At 33.4% G+C, this 23,547-nt stretch overlaps 1 protein-coding gene across 15 annotated transcripts in view; it reads right to left on the bottom strand.

Annotated features, from left to right (window-relative positions):
- LOC145266567 (RUN and FYVE domain-containing protein 2-like) overlaps positions 1-23,547 on the bottom strand; it is a 328,450-nt gene that overhangs the window by 99,213 nt on the left and 205,690 nt on the right. For all 15 annotated transcript variants that reach the window (XM_080122395.1, XM_080122403.1, XM_080122393.1 and 12 more), the window contains one exon: positions 14,534-14,631. In XM_080122395.1, the coding sequence (XP_079978521.1) occupies positions 14,534-14,631 (98 nt within the window). The remainder of the gene's footprint in view (positions 1-14,533; positions 14,632-23,547) is intronic.

Raw genomic sequence — 23,547 nt, 5'->3', positions numbered from 1 at the left:
CGTTCAGTATATAGGTTGAGAGTTGTTCTCTCACACACACACACACATTTTCACTTTTATATATAGATTTTTATGCATTTTTTTTTAGAATTTAATATTCGTATGATGCCAGACTTTTTTTTTGTCAAGTACAACAAAAGGGAATATAAAACTCAATTTTGAGAAGGATAATCAAGCTTACTAACAATAAGAAAAATAAATAAAAGAGAAAAGAAAAGAAAATTGTTCGTACAGTGTAAAGCAAGGTTTCCCAAACTTCAGGACACTATGGAACCCCTGAGCAGGGCAAAGGTTTTTCACAGAGTCCTAACAAGATGATCTATACATATAAAAAGCAAAACGAGCGCGTGCGTTTTTGTATGTCCACAAAAGGCTTTTTTGGGGGGAGGGGTGGGGCGTTCTCGACCACGTTACTATTCTTTAGAACTTTCCTTATACTCCGTAGATTATAATATCTACGATTTGCTAACGGACGTCGTCACTACATTTATTTTGATTGACTTTTATAAAATTCCCGTAGGTCGCCTGGCTTTCCTGCCAGGAACATCTTGAAAGCAATTAGCTTTGATCAACGTTGAGAAAACCCTTCTTATCAGACAATTGCTATTCATTTGAGTGTCCCCCCCCCTTTTGGGAGGGAGCTTGGTTTCTCCAACATCGTGGGGAAACAAATAAATGAAACGGCGGAAGGCTTAACTGGCCTTCAGCCAATGTTCATTTCTGCAAGTCAACTTTTTAATCGTTAATTTTGAACGCTTTTCACTTCCTCTCGCGTCTTGGCATAGTATTAAGATCTCAGCTTTTCTTTCACGCCTTCGCGTCACGGGTTCGAGCCTGCATGCCTACTAATACCCCCCCCCTCAAACAAACACCCGGGCAACGCCAGGCACCCCCATTAAAATAAATATGGAAACTAAATATTCTAAAATAAATTCTAAAATAAATATGAAAAACATTAATTTCAAATTTTAACACTAACTAATGATTTTTTTGGTACCTTCATCTTTTTTGTTTGTTTTTGATTAATCAAAAATTGTTGCATTTTTTTGTTAATTCATTTTTTTTTTCTTTTTCATGAAACATCTTGAAACATTTTACACCATTAATAATGTATCATATCTGTTTCCAGTAAAAAAAAGATAGATAATTAAAATGTCTGCAGCCATTTAATTTTTCCATATTAAGCATTTGGTCCTCTTTAAAGAGCTTCTGGAGCCCCTCAGCTTTACTTATGGAGCTCCAGGGATCCGTGGAGCCCACTTTGGGAACCCCTGTTGTAAAGGATTGAAATAAACAATAAGGTTTAGTGGCTACATATCTTGATTTAAATCTTCGGAAGGGAACTTAAGTGGTGCTAAGATGTTCTGCTTGGGAGAATTAATTTTACCTGTCCTAGAACGGGTACTTTTCTATTTCATTATAATTTCATAAGCATGTCAAATATGTGTATCTATATATTAGATCCTCGAAACCAGAGTCCTTTACGTTACCGTACAGCTATACGGCACAAAGAGATAATCAGAAAAGCACCATAACAAATGACATCTTTGGTAAATTCACGATAAATAACAAAGAATTTCCCAAGGCAATGAATAGGAAGGAGGCTAAAGCTTCTCTCAATAAAAATCTTTCCGAAAAGGAGCAGCAGAAGAAACATTTGGACTATTGAAGCTGCGACGAACAGTCCAAACAAAGAGAAAGGCAACCTAAATCTCCTCCCTTCTCAAGGCCTGGGCAAGGGCCAGCTGCAAAGATAATTCCTCCCTCGAGGCGGCGTTTTTGTGAATGGCGTTGTTATTCTAGGTCGGGAGATGAAGTTGATGAAACCATTTTCTGCAGAGTTATTGTCTGACCGATTCGTGTCAGATTCCTTCAAAAAGGTCACAAAACATGTCTGTTAGTTTTTAATGACCTTTGATAATGCAAAATAGTTGTAGTCATGGAGGAGGGGTTAGATATCTTGCGGCAGTAACCATGGGTTTTTTTTTTTTTTGTCTCATGCAATAATTATTATGTGATGTTATTTAAAAATAAAAAAAAGAAAAGGTGTTTGTTAAGCCTCTTTAGGGGATGTCATATTTTTACCATAATCCAATATCAACATTTAATACAAAATAAGTATATAATGCCTCTAGATACATGAATATATCACACACACACACACATTACAATTAAAATACGAGCATGAAAAGTAATATGGTTAAGATTAAACATGGAAAAGTAAAGGACTAGTTGTTAAAACTGTAAAAGAAAAGGATAAGATATTCTAGTAAAAAATATAATAAATTTATAACTTAAAATATTGCAGCATTAAGAATTGATTATATAATGTTATAAATTGAATTTAAAAAAAAATTCTTAATGCTGCAATATTTTAAGTTATAAATTTATTATATTTTTTACTAGAATATCTTGTCCTTTTCTTTTCCAGTTTTAACAACTAGTCTTTTACTTAAGCTTAACCATATTACTTTCCACGCTCGCATTTTTCTATTGTAATCCATGATTTTTCCAGGCTTCCAATAAATTCACTTGTTCTTTGTTTAATTTCAGTCTTATTTTTTTGCCCCCATAAACACATATGTAATAACAATGTATGGCACTTGTCTTTCAATAAAATCCCCCCCCCAATTATCTCCATTTCATTCTTTCATTCTCTCTGTTTCACTTGTTATTTCTTTTCGAATTAGTAACAACAGGAGTCACTGAAGCGACGTGGTTGCTATGGAAACCAGTCACAAAAAGCGTCGCTCACTTCCTTACATATTTTATGATTTTGAACACCAGAAAATTCATCATAACTTTTGTTTTACTGAACGAAAATTGAAATTTTTTTGTTCACAATATAGCTGAGAAGGTGATCTATAAACTGTAATAATTGTTTGAAATTTGGTCGAAAAATGAGTGAGCGGTGAAGCTTTAAAACAGTTCTATATGACTAAAACTGCCACTTAACCATATATTCAAACACGGTAGTGTTTAAATGATACATATAGGATGAGAATTATGGAAATACTAAAGAGTGGGGGGACGCTCGAATTTGCCCGGTCATAAAGTACGCTTAAATATGATATTTTAATTTGTCCAGATTTCGTATATATTATTATAGAGTCGTGATTTCAAAAGTAAAAAAAAAAAAAAAGTATTTGGGTGCCATCAGCTAGAATCAAAAGACAGAGAGGGAGGGTGAACGTAAATGAACTATCTATAAAGGGGGAAAGACTTGTTAATAATGTCTTATGATTCCGTAATTAACTCTTTTTCTTCTCAGCTTACACTGACAATCTCGATTACATTGGATCTTGTTCTTCTCTCTTTTTTTCCTTCTCTTCCTTCCCTCCAACTTCTTTTTCTACCTTCGCTTTCAATGTCTGGAGTTTTAAATGTCACATAATCCCTCTCTCTCTCTCTCTCTTCCCCCTAAATCTTAACATGTTTTATTTTTTGAACAAATAATTCTCTCATCTTTCATTTGAGAAAGCGTATTTCTTCAGTGGAAAACAGACTTTAAGTTACCTGACGAGGACGTGTGGTCTTGACCAACCATCCGAAACATTAGTATGTCCAATGTTGTGACCATGTAAATTTGTCTATATCAATAAAAATATATCTAGCTCTTTTTTATTGAACACTCTTAATAAGCTTGTTAAATTCACACGTTTTCTCTCTTGAATAGCTTTAACTTGGTAATAGGCATATATATATATATATATATATATATATATATATATATATATAAAACTTGAACTTTGAAACCACTTCATTAATTGAGCCCCTTACACTAACCACTAAGCTAGCACTGAAAACAATGCATACTAATACATTAAAGCTACGATTGCAACAAAGTTAACAGCAAATTGGCTTTTCAAGATTCTTGCTAAATAATTTAATAAAATCTTTTTCGGGTGGTACAGCCATTAATTAAAGCATAGTTAGCAAGATGTCAACTGGCCCGAGGCCAGTAGAGTCCAGTCCTTTGTGTCATTTCTCCTTGTAAGGACCTTTGAAGTTTGGAACTCTTGCGAAATCAAATCAAACAAATGAAAAGCAGAGATGTAAAGTCTGCAACTGTTCTAAATAACAAACAGAAAACAATGGCCAAATAACTGACATGTCATCGACGGAGAGGTGCGTGAGCATCACAATAAGCTTCTTGAAAAATACAAACATCGTAAGCATATCTAACATATAAAGTCACTCGTATGAAGTTTTAAAAGTTGGACTTAAATAGCATTTAAACTAACGTATCAAACTTTGATTCTGATTAGCCAATTCTCATTTGTTAGTGTTATATCATGTTATTGCTACTATAATAATTTAACATATAAAGTTACTTGTATGAAATTTTAAAAGTTGGACTTAAATAGCATTTTAGCTGAAGTATCAAACTTTGATTCTGACTAGCCAATTCTCATTTGTTAGTGTTATACCATGTTATTGGTACTATAATAATCTAACGCATAAAGTTACTTATACGAGATTTAAAAAAATTGTACCTGATAGTATATAAGCGAACATATCTAACTTTGATTTTGGCTAGCCAATTTTCATTTGTAATAGTTGTACCAGATTATTAGCATTGTAATAAGGTATTTTCGTTTGTATTTTTTTTACAGGCAGGGATCATCGCTTGTATAAAGTTTTAAAGTTGGACTTAAATAGCATTTTAGCTGACATATCAAACTTTGATTCTGATTAGCCAATTCTCATTTGTTAGTGTTATACCATGTTATTGGTACTATGCATGCCTGACAACCGCCTTCCAAAGCAAATGCTCTACGGTCAGCTAAAAGAGGGAAAGCAGTCCCAAGGATGACAAAAAAAGAGATATAAGGACAACATAAAGACCCACCAGAGACAGTGTCACTTCAGTCTCACCAGCTAGGAGGACGCTGCCATTCAGCGGGGTATGTGAAGCAGGATGGTCCATGAAGGCACAGTTCACTCAGAACAGGACCTCCACAGAGCCGCAGAAAACATGAGGAAGCAGCTCCTTCCGCCTCTTCCACTACCAAGTCGATCACCACACATGCCCTTACTGCAATAAAGTCTGTGGGTCAAGGATCGGCCTCCACAGCCATCTGAGGACCAGCAAATGACCAGATCCAATCTCACCAACGGGAGAACAATCATACTAGTCTTGAGTGATCGCCGATGATATTATTGGTACTATAATAATCTAACATATAAAGTTACTTGTATGATATTTTAAAAGTTGGACTTAAATAGCATTTTAGCTGACGTATCAAACTTTGATTCTGACTAGCCAATTCTCATTTGTTAGTGTTATACCATGTTATTGGTACTATAATAATCAAGATTTTAAAAAATTGTATCTGATAGTATATAAGCTAACATATCTAACTTTGATTCTGACTAGCCAATTTTCATTGGTAATTGTTGTACCATGTTATCGGCATTGTAATAAGATATTTTTCTATAGTTTGTTTTTATTTTTTTTTACAGGCAGGGATCACCGCTTATCAAGACTTAAAAAGCCATTTGAGGATAAAGGTTAAGGAGTGTCAGGTGGCCAGCGAGATAACACCGTGATGATCGATAATGGTGGAACTTGACTAAGGTTTGATTATTTAAGAGGATGACTCAATAAAAATTTGTTTAGATTAGACTTGAAAACGACCAGCTGGGAAGCAGCCCTATAACATTGTTTCCAGGAACAAAACTTTGCTCATGGAATTTTTAGGCACAGATAATAAGGGAAATTGTTGGCAGTTGTTGTAGCTAGACGAGTGTCTGCTTCGAATGTTCTGCACAGAAGGCGGAATCATAGATTGAAGCTCAGAGTTGAGCACCTGCCATGAAAATAATGATAGAGCAGCAATTTAGAATTATTATTGGGTTATATATGAAAAAAAAAAAAAAAAAAAAATGGGTGAAACTGATAAGGTTTGGTTGTTTTGTTTTATGGCATATCAACCCTTTTTGGGGTTTTTAATGCCGCATCCAGTTATTTTGGAAATAGTATTTATGTTGCATCCAGTTATTTTGTAGAAAGTTTTTATTCTTCAAGCTCTTTGCATCTTCAATCGCTAGTTTGTAGTGTTTGGTTTGGTTGTTTTATAGTGGATTTTATCGTTTTTGTTCCCTACCCTGCAGAACATGAATGAGTTTTACAATGGAGGGGATGGGAAAAGAGTTACAGTATTAATGTTTGATACATTTTACGTTAGGAAACCAGTCAGGGAGTGGGGGAGAGGAGATAGAAAGAGAAAGGGGAAATGGCAAGAAGAAGAGGGGGAAGGGGGTTGTTTTTGTTTTTGTAGAACATAATTAAGTTTTGCAAAAGGAAGTAGAAAAACAAAAAAAAACATCAATGTAAAGTGCATTTAGTCTCAGGAAGCCACTCAAAACTTTAAACACGTATATCTGACTTTAATCAAATTTCAACCATATGTATAAAAGACATTAAGGTGCTTGTTAAGATAAAGTCGGCAGATCGATATATTTTAAAATGTGTTTTTAAGCCAAAACAACAGTACTTACTTGTCATGTCAAAAATAATATATCAAAAAAGGACGAAAATTCACCGAGTAGCATAGTCAAAAGTAATTTTTAGGGAAATTTGGGGAAAATTGCATTTTCCCTACATGTGAACACCTTGAAAATTGCGAATACAGGAGACATACCTATCTCCCTTTTGGCCACTTTAATGGCTGACGTACTGTTTTAGACCATTGCGATAGACTTTTCTTTTACTAAAAACACAAGAGCAGGGACCGGTGTCATTGCAGGAATGGTCTAACCTTTGTTGATTGGGGGGGGGGGGCAAAGATAAAGATCCCTAGCCGGAGGGACCAGTAAAAATAAAGGCAATTAAACAGAGTATAGTGAGAAAGTACAGGATAGTGATCCTCATTCAATTCTGAGCAACGTCATGCTTGTGAAATATATATTTCAAGTTAAAATGGGAGAACATCTTTACCTTTGCTCCGAGAAGCGAACAAAACACATAAGCCCCATGGAAAGACATAGTAGGGGGCCTCATTTAATCACGAGCAACTTTGGGTCTTCCTACTAGTACTATGTAATCTATATATCTATATCTTATATTATTATATCTTTTTTTTACTATATATCTACATCTATATATCATATATCAAGATTTTACTTGGCCTTCGGGACAAGATCAAAGTGTAGTATCTGTTCTTCATTCTATTTCTTGTTCTCTTTCGGTGGAGGAGAAATCCTTCACGACTGAGACAATTTTTATTTTTGTACCTTTTCTCCACGTTAAAAAACGACGCTGGTGTCTATCTCTGTCCCGTGGGGAGGCATTGTAAATAGGTACATCTATATATCATATTATATCTTTTATATAAAAGTGAGAATCTGTGTGTGTGTGTGTGTGTGCGTGTGTGAGGACACTTCTCAACCTATATACTGGACGGATTTTTGATCTACAGACTTGAAATTTGGTATATAGAGTATTCAGACAGATGGAAAACTTTTTAAAAGGTTTTCATCCAAACAAAAAAGGCCTTTTAAGGGGGTCAAAATTGAAAACATTTGTATGCGCGCGTCATTGGATTTTTCTGTTTGCTGTTTCATGATTGCGCATGCGTGAATGGGTCACATTACAGATTCCTTATTTTAAGTATAAGTCGGTTTAAAAACACTTTTTAAAGAGCATGTCACGCTGTCCGATTGGTTATCGTACTTGACTCACTGTCTTTTGGTTTCAATCTCAACTTGAGTATTTTTTTTTTTTTTGTACTTACAAGAAGTGGACTCTTTATAAAAACCCATAACACTCGTATGCACATGTCTCAGTTTCTGTATTAAAAAATATCATATTTATGCATATTTTACAACCGGGCAATGCCGGGTGGCCTGCTAGTATATCTTTAAAAGTGAGAATGTGTGTGTGTGTGTGTGTGTGTGAGGACAACTCAACCTATATACTCAACGAAATTTTGATCTACAGACTTGAAATTTGGTATATAGGTTATTCAGACACGTGGAAAACTTAAAAAGTTTTCATCCAGAAAAAAAGAGTTGCTAGGAGCTCAAAATTGAAAAATAGGTACTTGGGAATCATCGGATTTTTATCCGTTTGTCAACTGTTTCATGACTGTGCATGCACAAACCGTTCACATGATAGCTTCCTTATGTTAAGAATAAGTAGGTTTGAAGATACTTTTTAAAGTTTGTGTCAAGCTGGCCTAATGGTCATCGTACTTGACTCACTATCTTTAGGCTTTGGTTTTGATCTCAACTTGAACATTTTTTTTTTTTTTTTTTTACTTACAAAAAGTGAACTGTTTAGAAAAAACAATACTCACATGCACATGTCTTAGCTTCTTTCCATATTTTTACTTAATTTTTTTTTTTTAAGGAATTTAATGTTACGTTTAATACCGGGCAACGCTGGGTACATCTGCTAGTATTAAATAAAGTTCAAATTTTAAAATTCATGTCTTCCATTTTTTTTTCTTTTGTGAATTCTGTAAGCTCACGAAAAAAAAAAAAAAAAAAATAGAATGCCATCAAAAGTTTTTTTTAATCTTAAGAATACAAGATTAAACAAAACAAAAAAAATGTTCGTCGTTGAAGATTTTTGGATTTTAGTTTTGTTTGTTGGATTTGAAAGATTAAAATTAGAAATAAAACAGGAAATTCTTTTTTTCTTCATCTTTGAAAAATGGCTAAAAACAATGCTTTTCCTTCATTAATGCTTGGATTAACCGTTTACTAAAAAGGTGGCTGGTTATTTTTAATACATCTAAAACAATTTTTCCATCATCAACGCTCTGATCCCCGCATGGCATCACTTGAAATGAATGGCTCTCATCTTGAGAAGGCTCGATGTTTTAACAAGCTTCTGGGTCTGACCTTTACTCCTGATCTGAAATGGGACGTACATCAAATCCATTGTCAAGGTCACAGGAAAAATGGTGGGATCCTTCTACCGCTTCAGTAGATATCTCACTACTGATGCAATTCTTTACCTGTGTAAGAGCCAAGTACGTCCAAGGATGGAGTACTGTTGCCACATCTGAGCAGGAGCTGCTAGAAAGATCTTATCCTGCCTTAACAAAGTTCAAAATAAACTTCGTAGCCTAGTAGGGGGTGCCTTTTTTTTTTGTCTTCCCTGCAAACTCTTTCCCACAGAAGAGACGTTGTGATCCTGTCTCTGCTTTATCATTATTTTCATGGCAAGTGCTCGTTTGAGCTCCAATATATGATCCCCCCTTGCCAAACTTTCATGAAAAACACTTGTCTAGCTGAAACTACTATCAATAATTTCCCCTAATCTTTATGTGCCTAAACCTAAACCGCTTCCAAGATTATGTGTCCTCCCCTACTCTGTGTTAAGAACTTGCATCATATCTCCCAGTCCGTATTAATATGAAGTCCCCTCAGTATTGTCATGATCGTCGTAATCCCTATATTACATGAACTTGTTAATGTGTCCCTAATATGAGCCCCCTCCTATACAACATCAGAGGGAAGAAGTTTGCAAAATATACAATAAAGTTTGCAGGGTAATGCAATAAAGGAAACAAACAATATGACATTTATGATATTTGCATCAAAAAAGCCATTTCCATTTGATGCAAAACGGTTTTCTTTTTTTGTTGCAGACCATCTACTAGTTGGCCAGTTGTGTACAAATCCCAAGGGTGATAGGAGCCGTCTATCATGTCTGAAAGTGACACAATGTTCAACGAGTGAGATTGAAGATGCACCACTGTACGACTCATGCTCTCTACCAATTCATGCTATGAAAACAGGACCATTGCCAGCACCCTCAAAATGCATCGCTGGATTACCACGAATAACAGGGATGTGCCCAGGGTGATTAAAACAAAGTTTTGGCCATGGTTATACTCTTTGGTGTTGTTTCAAGTGAGAGTCACATCATACCACCTCTCAGCTTGAAGGTCAACATCAAAGTGTACCTGGATGTGCTGAGGAGTGTGGTGATTACCTGGTGCAATCAGGTGGCCGCTGGTAGACCCTGGGTGTGGCACCAGCCCACAAGTCCAAAGAGACTCAGGCTTGGCTTCAGAAGGAGTGCTATGACTTTGTATTCTTCTCTCACTGGCTGCCCTCCTCCTCCGAACTGAACCCACTGGACTACTTCGTTTGGTCATACGTCGAGAACATCACCAACATGACCTCCCACAACACCAAAGTCAGCCTGATTGCTGAGTATTTACCGAGCACCTGCCGGCACTTGTGGAAAAAGCATGCTCCCAGTTCCGGACCCGTATTGAGGCAGTGATTGAGGCTGAAGGTGGCTACATTGAATAGATGTAAGCTATACTACATAATCAAGTTACCTAAATTTATTTTTTCAATAAAAATCAATCTGACCGCCATGAATGCAAGATTCAAGCATAACGTGTTTACATTGAGAGGCATATTCTCCCATCATTTATAATACATGGAAGAGTTCATTGTAATCCGTAAGGTGGACACACCATAATACAAAGTATGTGCAATTCACTCCTAAACTAATTAACCAATCATTTTAAATTTTGGAACCCAATGGCTAAGCATAAAGGTTCCAAATGTAAACTCTACTAAGTTTAATTGAGTTTTGTGAAAAGGCAGTGGAAACACTTTGTGAAAAGGGAGACGCCTTCTTTGGAAATGACCATGTTATAGTCAACTGGAGAAGTAGCTCCATGATATTGTGTTCCACAGACGATCAGTTCTAGGAAAAAAAAAACTCTGCTCATGGAATTTGCGCTTAGATTTAGGCATAGATAGAGAGTAAGGGAAATTGGTGGTAGTTGTTGTAGCTAAACAAGTGTGCATGACTGGTGCACTACCAGTGTGCTAAGGCTGAAAGACACATTCTCCTGGTTTTTATAGTCAATGAAAGAGTTTATTATTATCTGTAGGGTGGACACACCATACTAGTAACTTAGCCCTGTCATTTTTCTGAAGGGGTGTTGTATTGCAGCTCTGTTTAAAAGAATGGCAACATACTGATATATAAAAATATAACAATATATCTTCAGGCCAAGATCACAGTGTAGTGTCTGTTCCGATGCCACACTTAACTTTTTCCGTCCTCAGTATGTGGAGGAGAAATCCTTCATGAATGAAACAATTTTTATTTTTGTTTCTATCCAAAGTGCCCCTTTTTAGGGAGCTGAATTTTCCTCAGATTAAAAACCGACATTGCGTCCAACTTTGCCCTTATGGGGGGGGGGGCAAGTAAATAGGAACACTATATCTTACAAGAATAACCATAGAGTGAAGCTTAGTTGAGCACCTGTCATGAAAACACTGATAGAGCAGAGAGAGACTAGCAACGTCTCTTCTATGAGAAAAAGGCAGCAAAGGGGAGAAAAAGATACAGCCCACTAAATTTCAAAGTCAGTTTTGTACTCTGTCAAGGTAAGAAAGGATGCTTTCTTCAGGTGTGGCAACAGTACTTCATCTTGAGATGTTTTCGAAAAATTTATGTAAGCGCAAAAATATGTAAGATATTTCATAGCATATCACATTCAGATACATTTATTCCATCTTTTTATTTTGGTTCTTTTCTAGAATAGTGGCTCCTCTAGAATTATTCTTTTTATTTGCCTGCTTTCCAGCTGACTACAATATGGTTGTCTTTAAGTGCAATGTAAACAAGTTCTTGATGAGCCGTTCCACTTAAGTTAACAAATTTACCGAATTTCCATTACTAACGATTACTATATTGTCCAATTGACTACTGTACACTCTTCAACCCTTCTCCTCGAGTGGCCACTAGGCCTTGATAAGTGGTAATGTCTCTGTAAAAAAAAAAAAAAAAAAAAATTCGGGTTCATCAACAAAGCACCAAAATACTTTACCAGGTTGCAAGTACATTTTGCTGAGCCATTTTTATTTTGGAATTTAAAGAAAGCCATGTTGAACCAAAACATGTCCTTTTGGTTTCAGCTGATTCTGGAGTACCTCAAGTTTAGTTGATTCAAATCAATAATTCTAGTAACATTTTCTGACAATTTTATTTTATATATATATATATATATATATATATATATATATATATATATATATATATATATATATACACACACAATTAGGAAACCAAGCATGTTGTGAGTAATGTTGGGACGATTAGTTAGAATCGGAACTCAGAAAAGTCGGAACATTTGCGGATATCAGAATCAATATTGGAATCGGAAAAATTGATGCCTATTTTCCGATGCCAAAACGATTCTTTTATTTGTCTTTTTTTTATTTGATTTTGTTTAAACCAAAATCTTCCATTGCTTGTAATAATGATAAAATAATAAATATTTATTGATTTTAAAATACCAGTAAAGCTAAAATCGATAGATCATCCCCAACAAATGTATTTTGACGTTTATGAAAATTTTTGCATATTTAACATGTGTTTTTATGAAAATCAGGGGAAATAACTATCTTATAGTTAAATATTTAGAGATTTATAAAGAATCGGAATCGGTAATTGTATCGGAATCGGGAAAAATATTAGAATCGTCCCATCACTAATCATGAGGAGAACATACACCGATTCCATTTAGATCTCCTTTTACAATTGGATAGGATTATTCCACTAGATTTCAAATGTCAAAATTTGACAGGTATGGATAAGTGAAAATTGAAAAACATTGGGTGTTAAAAAAAAAAAAAAAAAAAAAAAAAAAAAAGATTGGGCAAGATTTGAACTAAAATAAAATAAATTAAAAATTACAACAATGAAAACAGATTATTTTTTTTTTTTACGATTTAAAAACTTCACTAATTTTTACAGAAACAAAACAACTCATACAGCAGCAGCAGCAGAGAGGTGACAGTGGTTCAGTGGTTAATCTAGGAGTTCCAAGTTCGAATTCAGGTCGTTCCACAGAAACACTTTCACTTACAGATGTTGGCAACCTTTATGTGGTCCCCCCCCTCCCCGTAAGTACCTAACGTCCTTTTAGAAAGAATACTTAATAGAAAGATATCGGGGAAACCAATGCCAACAAAAATCATCATCAATAATGCTCAACAAACAAACAAGCAGCAGCAGGGAAGAAATGGTGGCCTAGTGGTTAACAACGTGGACTGACAACTTGGAGTGTGTCAAATTCGAACCCAGTTCGTTCCACAGAAACACTGTCACTTAAGGATGCTGGCAACCTTCACATGGTCCCTCCCGTAAGTACCCAACATCCTTCTAAAAAGAATTCTTAATAGAAAGTGTTGCAAATAAATGTAGCGTATCATTAAAGAAAATTGGAAGGTTCTACTTAAAGTCATTTGCCGATAGGAACTGACCAATCAAATGGAGTCATGTTCTGCTAGCAACCAATCAGAAACTGGAATCGCTCCATAAAAATATTGGATCTTTTAGAATTCCCGCACATAATTTTTTCGCGTCCAACAAGAAAGATTTTTGCCTTTTGTCTGCAAAAATTTGAAGTTCAGGACTTATACAGATCAGCTACCCATCAAAAACTCTTTTCCATCTTCAGGACTTGGTGTATAAGGCGCCTGTCAGATAAAATGAGGTACAAAATTGGAGCAAATTTTAATAAATTTCTCATATATCGGTTGTATAAAACGACTGCTAAATCATGAAACCATGTTTGTTTAGCCTAGGCTAGAGATTGCAACATCCGGTGTCTCATGAAATATTGGTTCTTAATGATTGATGACTGTGTTTACTTTAAAGGTCGTCTTATACGCCGAAATATACAGTACACAGATTAGCTACTCATAGAAAACTCTTCTGAAATTAAACATGGCTTTCAATTCAAAAGAAAGATATCTTGGAAACCAATGCTAACAAAAATCATCATCATCATCATCATAATTGATGCTAACAACAATACATAGTGTCAGAATTTTGGAGGAATTTTTGACCCCCCCCCCCAACAAAAAACTGCGAATAAAATATAAAAAACTCGTAATTTCTGTTTTAAAAGTGGGTTGTTTATTTTCTTTATGGAATATACTTTCAAAATAAACTATTAAAGTTGTTTTAAAACATAATAAAAATATTTTTTATTTGTTAAAAGACCGTGTAGACAAAATGTCCGCGTATTCAATCACCGCGAGCGGATATTTTGTCAACACAGTTTTTTAACAAATAATAAAAAATATTTTTATTATGTTTTAAAACAACTTTAATAGTTTATTTTGGAAGTATATTCCATAAAGAAAATAAACAACCCACTTTTAAAAGAGAAATTACGAGTTTTTTATATTTTATTCGCAGTTTTGTCTTAAGGGTGTCAAATTTGCAATGGCGATTTTCCCAAAGATTCTGACACTGCTAGTGGATCAGTGGTTAACAAGACAGAGTGACAACCTGGGTGTTCCAAGTTCAAATCCAGGTCGTTCCACAGAAACATGTTCACTTAAGGATGTTGGCAACCTTCACGTGATCCCTCCTGTAAGGACTCGTTATACTCCTAGAATAAATTCTTAATAGAAAGATATCAGGGAAATGAATGCCAACGTCGCCATCGTCAACGCAGAAGCAACAACAATAACAACAACAACAACAACAACAACAACATGCAGCCACTGAAACCATGGCAACACTTACCGTTTCTCCATTTCTTTCAACGTGTTGACTAATTGTTCGGTTTTCTCTTCTAATTTTGCGACAACTTCTGTTTTCTGCTTCAGAGAACCATCACATGTCTGCAAACGAAAAAAAAAAAAAATGGTTTTGTTTTCATTAAAAAAAAAAATGATTAATTTATATTAACTTTTATTTATTAACTAGCGAACTTCAGCAGCTCGCAATGACTTCACAAGTTTGTTACTTCAAACTTTAATTTTAAAAATAAACGGTATTTCTGTATTTACTAGCGTTGGAACGATTAATCAGAATCGGAATCAGGAATCGGGAAAATCAGAGCTTTTTGGAGTATCGGAAAAATTTTAGCCTCTTTTCCGATGCCAAAACCGAGTCTTTTAATTATCTTTTTTATTTGATTTTGGTTTAAGAAACATCTTCCACTGCTTGAAGTAATTATAAAATAATAAATATTTACTCATTTAAACTTCCAGTAAGACTAAAATCTCTAGGTCACTCCTTCACAAGTGTGTTCTTACGTTATAGAAAATATATGCACATTTAAGTTTTTTTTTTTTACGGTAATCGGGACAAAGTAACAATTTTATACTTAAATATTTTTAGATTTATAAAGAATCAGAATCGGAATCGGGAGTTTAGTACGGAATCGGGAAAAATATTGGAATCGCCCCATCACTAGTATTTACCGACCCGGATTTTCCACAAAGTTTCTCGGGTGTGCTCGGCCACTAATGGGAATAACTGGAAGTGGCTGATTGCAAAACATTAAACCACTCTGAGAAAATTATAATGAAACATGGAAATACAATAAATAAAATTACAAACATGTATCTAAGCCAACCCTAACCCTAAACTGCGGGATTAAAATTAATTTTTTTTATTCCTTCCAATTTATAAAAAAGTAGCTTTCATAGATTCGTATTAGCTAAAAACAGACAGCGCGTTTATTAAAAATTGAGGAATGCTCGTTCAATCTTTTCCGGTTATTTCCATTAGCTGTGGAGCCAGCCTGAGAGACTGCGTGGAAATTGCGAGTCACTAAATGCAGAAGTGCCAAATGAACATTTCATTCATAAACACGAAACAAATTCTCGTATTATTTGGATTATTCAGACCATTGAGTTGAACTTACTTCATTTTAATTTTGGCTTTTTGTTTAGCAGAAGTCTTACCATGCAGAAGTCTTACCATGGAAAGTCCCTTTTAATCATTATTTACATCATTTTAAAAATTTTTTGATCCCCCCGACAAAAGGAGGGTGGACCCTTGTCCGATCGTCTGCACTTTTCTCAATAACTACGCCTTGGAATTTTATGAAATTTTGCACAAACATTAAACATGATACGAGTAAAAAGTAACTGAACGGTTTCTGGGAAAACTCCGGTTACCCCATAGGGGGTGCCTTTCGGATTAAAATGACTAAAATTGACACTTTTGTGCTTATTGAAAAAAATTGATGCCTTAGATTTTTATAAAACTTTCTGAAAAGTTGTAACTAACCAATTTCTATATAATTTTGTTTATCTATACTTTCACAATAACTCTTGGGTATGCCCCAAGGGCTCTTTTAGAGCTAATAAAAACACTCCATTTTGGGGACTATTTTACCATATTTGTCGAAAATTTTCTGTGTATGTCTATTTAGCAGTTTTGCATGGTGCTGAACTCAAATTTAAATATGTTAAGACCATGGAGACTTTTGGGGCTAAATGGGGGGGGGGCAAATGATGGATTTAGTCATTTCTTTTTTTGCATTTTGAAATGTCTATTAAAATGAAAATAATTAATTTTCTCACTTCAGATTTATATATCACAAATTGAAGATAAAAGATCAATAAATAAAATAATTTAATTAAAAAAAAAAATAATTTTGTGCAAATTTACCTGTAAAGTCAAAAGTTTAAAACTTTTTTTTTTTTTTTTAATCACGTTGATTTTTTTTTTAAGTGAAACCTCACATTTTTTAAATTTTGTCCTGAAAAGATTGCATACCTACAACAATTTTTTCTGCTTCATTCAATGTTTTTTGTTTTAGATTTAAAAAAAAAAAAAATCACTCCATAAAGACGATATATTAAATAAAAAAAAAAAAAACTCATGTATTTCTTTAAGGCAATAAAAAAAAAAATCGAAAATCGGTAGAGTGGAATTTTTTTTAACAGCAAAAACTGGTAAGTGAAATAGGATCATTTTTCAAATACGATGGCCCATATTGACTAACTTTTGTTTACAGCCAGCAATAGAAAGGGAGATTAATTTTGGCCCTTCCAGGCCATCATAGTGCTTAACTCGAATAAAAGGAGACATTTGTCTTCCTTTATTACACTTATGAAACACCTCATGTCGCGCTATTTTTTAATCCTTGCTTAAAAAAGTATTTCATTTAAAAAGGACATGGAATATAAAAATATGGAGAAATTCTTAACAATGAAGAATGAAAGTACCCATTGATTAGTATTTTTTATAGGTAAGTGATTTTTTTTGGAATTTATATATATATATATATATATATATATATATATATATATATATATATTCGAAGTTAAAATTCGTTGGTTTTCTTGAAATCTTTTTTAAAGAAAACCGATTTAAAAATAAAACAAATATTGCATATTTTGTTATTAAACTTGTTATTATTTTAAAATTTGGTCTTTGCTGCTTTTATTGAAAAAAAAAAATTAGGGTTTGAATTACATTTTTCAAGTAGTTATAAGCTTCGAAAGATAGTAAGTCTAATTGTTCAAGTTTTCATCACGCATTTTTAATGGCGATTTTCTGACACTGCTAAAAATACACACATTCACCTCATGTCACTGACATGCAGAAGTGCCGTTTTACCTTGTTTTTGTTTACAACGACATATTAAAAAAAAATTTTTTTTAATAGATTTGTCGACTCTATCTTAAGCACCGCACTTTACATTCACGAGCTTCTGCTGCTGACGACGATAATCTAACGCTTCTTCTCTGCCTACCAACTTTTGCTGTACGTACCTTTGTTACCTCCCACCACAACCCTAACATTACATCACAGGTGACAATCTCCTTCCCAACGACTGAGCATTGTCAACAAGCATGATTGACCGCTATGGATTATGAGCGTTTTTTTTTTTTTTTTTTTTTTGTCTGTTTTTGTTGTTGTTTCCCCCCCCCTTCTCTGTCCCCCCCCCCGCCTTCCTCTTCATATCTCACCCGTGCTTGTCAACCAGCCCTTAATTTATTATCCGACTCCAAACAATAAATATCCGCACCCGCGCTATCGTCTTCACCTGCGTTTACTGGCTTAAACCAAAAACCAATTGTTCACATCCGTACCGGTCAGCTCCTCACAGCCGACCTTCTTTCCAAGTTGTTTCACCACCGTTCGTATTAAAAACGAAGCGATAAATTATATGGGGAAGTGAGAGGGGGTATTTTTTTTTTTTTTTTCGGATCCTGAAGATGTCAAGTAAGTCGACTAGGTCGTTAAACGGTTGAATCATTGAGGAAAAGCCGGGCAAACCAGGTGTTTCCCTTTAATTCCTCATTCTTCGTTATTGTACCTATTTACAATGCCTCCCCACAGGACAGAGTTAGACACTAAGGTCGTTTTTTAACGTGGAAGAAAGGTACAAAAAAAAATTGTCTCAGTTGTGAAGGACTGTTCCTCCACTGAAAGAGAACAAGAAATGGAAGTGCAGTATCTGAAGAACAGATACTACACTTTGATCAATAATTTTGTAAGCAAGTTCTTCGTTATTGTAGCAAAATTTGAAAATATGAAATGTTGAATTAGTTTTGTTATGTTAGTGAAATTTATAATACTTAAAAAATTAAAAAAATATGCTACATTAACAAAAACACTAAAAACATATCGAGTTAGGTAGAAAAATAACTTATATTGTACACATAGATTCAAAAAAGTTGTCAAAAAGCAAATGTATAAAAAATAAATGCTACCAAAGGCAAGAAAGTTTGATATTTTTTTAGTGTTTTCATTTAATGTAACATGTTTATTCAGTCCAAAAAACATAGTGTTTACCGATGTATTGGAAAATTAAAAATAGCGCCCGACTCTCCCTTGAACATAGTAAGTTTGGGAAAAGGAGTTAAAAATTAAAAAAAAAAACTATACAAAATACTATTAAAAACCCACGGAATATATGTCAGCCTATGTCACGGTAACATGTATTGAACGAGTTTCTAACAGTATTTGTTTAGTTTTTTATTTTTAACTCCTTTTCCTAAACTTACCGTGTCAAAGAGAGAGTCGGGCGCCATTTTTAATTTTCCAATACATCGGTAAACACTGTATGTTTTTCGAGCTGAATAAACATGTTATATTGAATAAAAGCACGAAAAAAATTGTCTAGTTAGGTAGAAAAGTAACTTACCTTGCCTTTGATAACAATTATTTGTTATAGATTTGTTTTTTGACAACTTTTTTGAATCTATGTGTACAGAAATACAAACCCAAAAGTTATTTAACGTTATTTTTCATGTTTTTTTGGGTTTTTTTTTTTCATTGATATAAGTAAAAAAAAAAAAATTGTTTAAATTGTCATAAAATGCAGCAAAGGATTTCGCCGAATTTATTTGTGCCTCTCTCTCTCTCTCTCTCTCTCTTTCTCTCTCTCTCTCTCTCTCTCTCTCTCTCTCTCCACATAAATCCATAAAGATACGAACTAAACAGATTCACCGAAGTCTCGTCAGTTCGTTCAGTTTTGACTCGATCTTACTTTTTGATCGCAAGGTCAAGGCTGCTTTTTAGTCAACAAAATGGCAACTGGACAGCCATATTGATTTTTTTTTATTCATTGAATGCTTACACATATTTAATCGTGCATTTCTTCAGTTTCAATGGATAAAATAAGTTAACTTTTTACACGAAATGACTCCTCATGTAATAACGTTTAAAGATAAGAAAAATTTGTAATAACTTATTTTTCCCATATCACCCGCAAAACCCTATTTAGCGACACCTTTTTTTCTTTTCTTTTTTTTTTACTGGGAGTGGGGACACTCACCAGCACCACTTATCAAGGCTCGAAGTCACTCGAGGATGAGGGTTAATCAATCTAAGGTGGTAGTGAAGTAATCCTTAATGATATAAATCGGGATGAATTTGTTTATTTATGGGGACGACCTTAATTCAATATTTTTTCGTGGTTATATAGAAGCGCCTAGAGTTTTACGAAGTTGATGTTACCGTCGCCATGTTGAATTTGGGGGAAATATGGAGTTTACAACGCTGTAGTAAACATTTACCGATTCGTGCATAGAAATATGATGTAAACAATACAAAGAATATTATTTGGGGGTAAGGAGGGAGAACAGGTGTCTGGAATTAAAGGTCAATGAGAAAACGGAATGTTAAAACAATTGGAGAAAACAATACGGTTGGAAGATTCCATTTGATCTGGTTTTGCCATTTGAAAGAGAACGACGACCCCACCTATCCCGTAAAAAAAAAAAAAAAAAAAAAAAAAAAAAACATGCATCTTGGAGCAAAATATGTCAACAACTTAATTAGGAATCGATCAACTTATCAAAAATGTTACACCATATTGGATATTTTTATTCGCAGTAAGTGTAGCGGTAAGAGTATCAGAAATTTCGTAAAAATAGTGAATAATTCCACCCCATCTTTCCAAGCTTATAACTCCTCGAAAAATGTAATTCAAGCCCTAATTTTTTTTTTCAATTAAAGGAGCAAGGACCAAGGTTTCATTTAAAAAAAAAAAAAAAAAAAAAAAAAAAACAACGTGGTTTTTTTTTTTTAAGTTTTAAACTTCGGACTTTACAGGTAAATTTCTAAAAAACAGTTCTTTTTTTTGTTTTAAATTTGAATATATTATTTATTGACCTTTTCTCTTCAATTTGTGATATATAAAACTTTGGTACATAAATTAATTATTTACTTTTTAATAGACATTTCAAAATGGGAGGCGTGAATTATTCGACCCCCCTGTCTTTCCAAGCTTATAACTCCTCGAAAAATGTAATTCAAGCCCTAATTTTTTTTTTTTCAATTAAAGGAACAAGGATCAAGGTTCCATTAAAAAAAATAAAATAAAAAAAAATAACGTGGTTTAAAAGAAAAGGTTTTAAACTTCAAACTTTACAAGTAAAATTCTAAAAAACACTACATTTTTTTTTTTTTTTTTAAATTTGAATACATTATTTATTGACCTTTTCTCTTCAATTTGTGAGTAAATTAATTATTTACTTTTCGGTGAGTAAATTAATTATTTACTTTTTAATAGACACTTGAAAATGGGGGGCGTGAATTTAAAAAAATCGTTTTTCTAAAATATATTCGGTTTATTGGAAAGAACATAAAATTTCACATTGACCCTGAAAATATCGTAAAAATAGAATCAATAGAAAAATTTTGATAGATTTTTAAAGTTTAAAAATTGAAAAATATTGAGTTCGGAAAATTCATTACTGTTTAAAAAAAAAAAATATTTCTATTACTTTTAAAACAACTTTAATAGTTTATTTTGGAAGTATAATCTATAAAGAAAATAAATAACCCACTTTTAACAGAGAAATTACGAGATTTTTATATTTTATTCGCAGTTTCGTGTTAGGGGTGTCAAAAATTCCTACAAAAATTCTGATACACCTAGTGTAGCGGAGTAGCAAAAATGGCCAGCCCCGGATGGCACGTGCCATTGGGCGGCATTTTGAGGGAGTAAAAATAGAAAATAAAAGAAATGGTACTTGTACAGTTTAATCAAGACATTAAAAAATGAAAATATCGAAAAAAAAAAAAAGTTATTGTACGTATCCGTTTTGACATGAAGATCCCCGAAAAAAAAAAATTTCACTTAATTTGATTGAGTAGTTGTTTTTTGTTTGTTTTTACAGCGGAAAAACACGTTTTTATGAGAGCGCGTTGAAGGCAGACATCTTGGATTTGTTTTAAATTTTTGTTTGAATTTTAGAAACGACACGGGAGATAACTCCATGCAAAGCGCCGACACTCCCTCCCCATCTTTAATAACTAGCTTTTCTTCCTAAATATCGAATCTTTTGCTCGGTATTATAACAAATTGTTTTTTCGCTGTAAAATAAAAACTACTTGATGAAATTAAGTGAAATTTTTTTTTTCGTAGAACTTCGTTTCATAACGGATACGTACAATGTAAACTTTTTTCTCGATATTTTCATTTTTTAACGTCTTGACTAAACTGTAAAAGTACCAAAAAAAAAAAAAAATGAAAATACTGAACCCCCCCCCAAAAAAAAACTAATATTGTACGTACTCGTTAAAGAATAAAAAACATACTTCATTTGATCAAGTCGTTTTTTTTTTTTTTTTTTTTTTTTTTTTACAGACAAAAATCAAATTTTCATGAGATTGATCGTATCGTTGCCTATTTCCGGGATGGGGGAGGAGTGTGCCTTTAAACGAAAAAGTGATTAACTAAGGATAAAAAAAAAAAGGGATTAAAAAAAAAAAAAGGACATAGAAATTCTGTAAAATAAGTGAAAAAAAGAAACAAAAAAAAAAACTAAAATATTTATCCATGCATTTTTTCTGCCCATGTGTCAAAAATAATCTCGTCAAATTTTGACAAACTTTAAGCGGTGATTGGAGTTATTTCCCCTAGCGCCCCCTCCTCCTTAGCTGCGAAAAACAAGATGGCCACGACACGATTGATCTAATTAAAATTTGATTTTCCTCTTTAAAAAATAAAAAAAACTACTTGATCAAATTAAGTGATTTTTTTTGTATGAAAATTTTATTCCATAACGAGTACATACAATAAAACTTTTTTTAATATTTTTATTTTTTTAATGTCTTGATTAAACTGTCCAAGTATCGAGAAAATTTTTTAAAAAAATAAAAAGCCAACAAAAAAATATGAAATTTGTTTCCTCTGTTTGCGTATCTAGTTTGCATAGACACTAAAATTAATTTAACAATTATTTTATGATTTGACATTTTTGTTTTGAAAAAAAGCTTTGGTTTCCTTTGATGACGACTGTATATTTATACGGGTACTTTAATAAGATGAAAGTGTTGGACTAAGAAGAGCACTCTAAAATTAGATCTTATTGTACCTATTTACTATGCCTCCCCACGGGACAGAGTTAGACACCAGGGTCGTTTTTTTAACGTGGAGAAAAGGTACAAAAATAAAAATTGTCTCAGTCGTGAAGGATTTCTCCTCCACCGAAAGAGAACAAGAAATAGAAGTGCAGAATCCGAAGAACAGATACTACACTTTCCACGAAAATATATGTAGTGCTTAAGATAAAGTTGACGGATCGATTTTTTTAAATATGTTGTTTTAAACAAAAACAATATTGCGTACTTACTTGTCATGTCAAAAATAGTAATATATCCAAAAATTACGAAAAATCATTGAGTAGAAATTTAAAAGTAATTTTTTACGGAAAATTGGGTAAAATCGCATTTTTATTAGACGTTATAAAGTAGGCAGTCGGAGGCTATACACACGGGACATAATTTTGAAAAGAATATTTTAGATTACCTACCTGTTTCATGGCTGCAATATTTCTTGTTTATAGGCTATCGCAATAGTATAGCGAAAGACTTTTTTTTTTTTTTTTTTTTTTTTTTTTTTTTAAATAAAAACACAGTAGCAGCAGTTTTACTCAATGAGTTTTCGTAATTTTTGGATATATTATAATTTTCAACATGACATTTAAGTATGTAATATTGTTTTTTCTAAAAATGATATATTAAAAAAAACAAACGATTTGTCGACTATAGATTAATAAGCACCATAAATGTTTTGAAAACTTTCTGGAATTTTGAAAATTAACAAATTATCGACGGCCCAGGGTGGCAAAAATAGTTGCTATGCCACTGAGTAAGTCCGATTTTATTTATTTGATGGATTTCTACATTTGGGTTACTTTCAAGTTCTATCTGTTTTTGTTTTTTTTTGTTTGTGTTGTGTTGTGTTCGGAGAATGGGATGGCAGGATCATTGAATATTCAAATGATAAGTAAACCAGCTCATTATTATACTCTCTAGTCTCTTCAAAGATCTATAAG

The sequence above is a fragment of the Euprymna scolopes genome, chromosome 41, assembly GCF_053919585.1.
Source record: "Euprymna scolopes isolate OS-2025 chromosome 41, ASM5391958v1, whole genome shotgun sequence".
Taxonomy (NCBI): domain Eukaryota; kingdom Metazoa; phylum Mollusca; class Cephalopoda; order Sepiida; family Sepiolidae; genus Euprymna; species Euprymna scolopes.
Note: the sequence above shows the minus strand (reverse complement) of the source record. Positions and strands in the feature narration are given on the sequence as shown.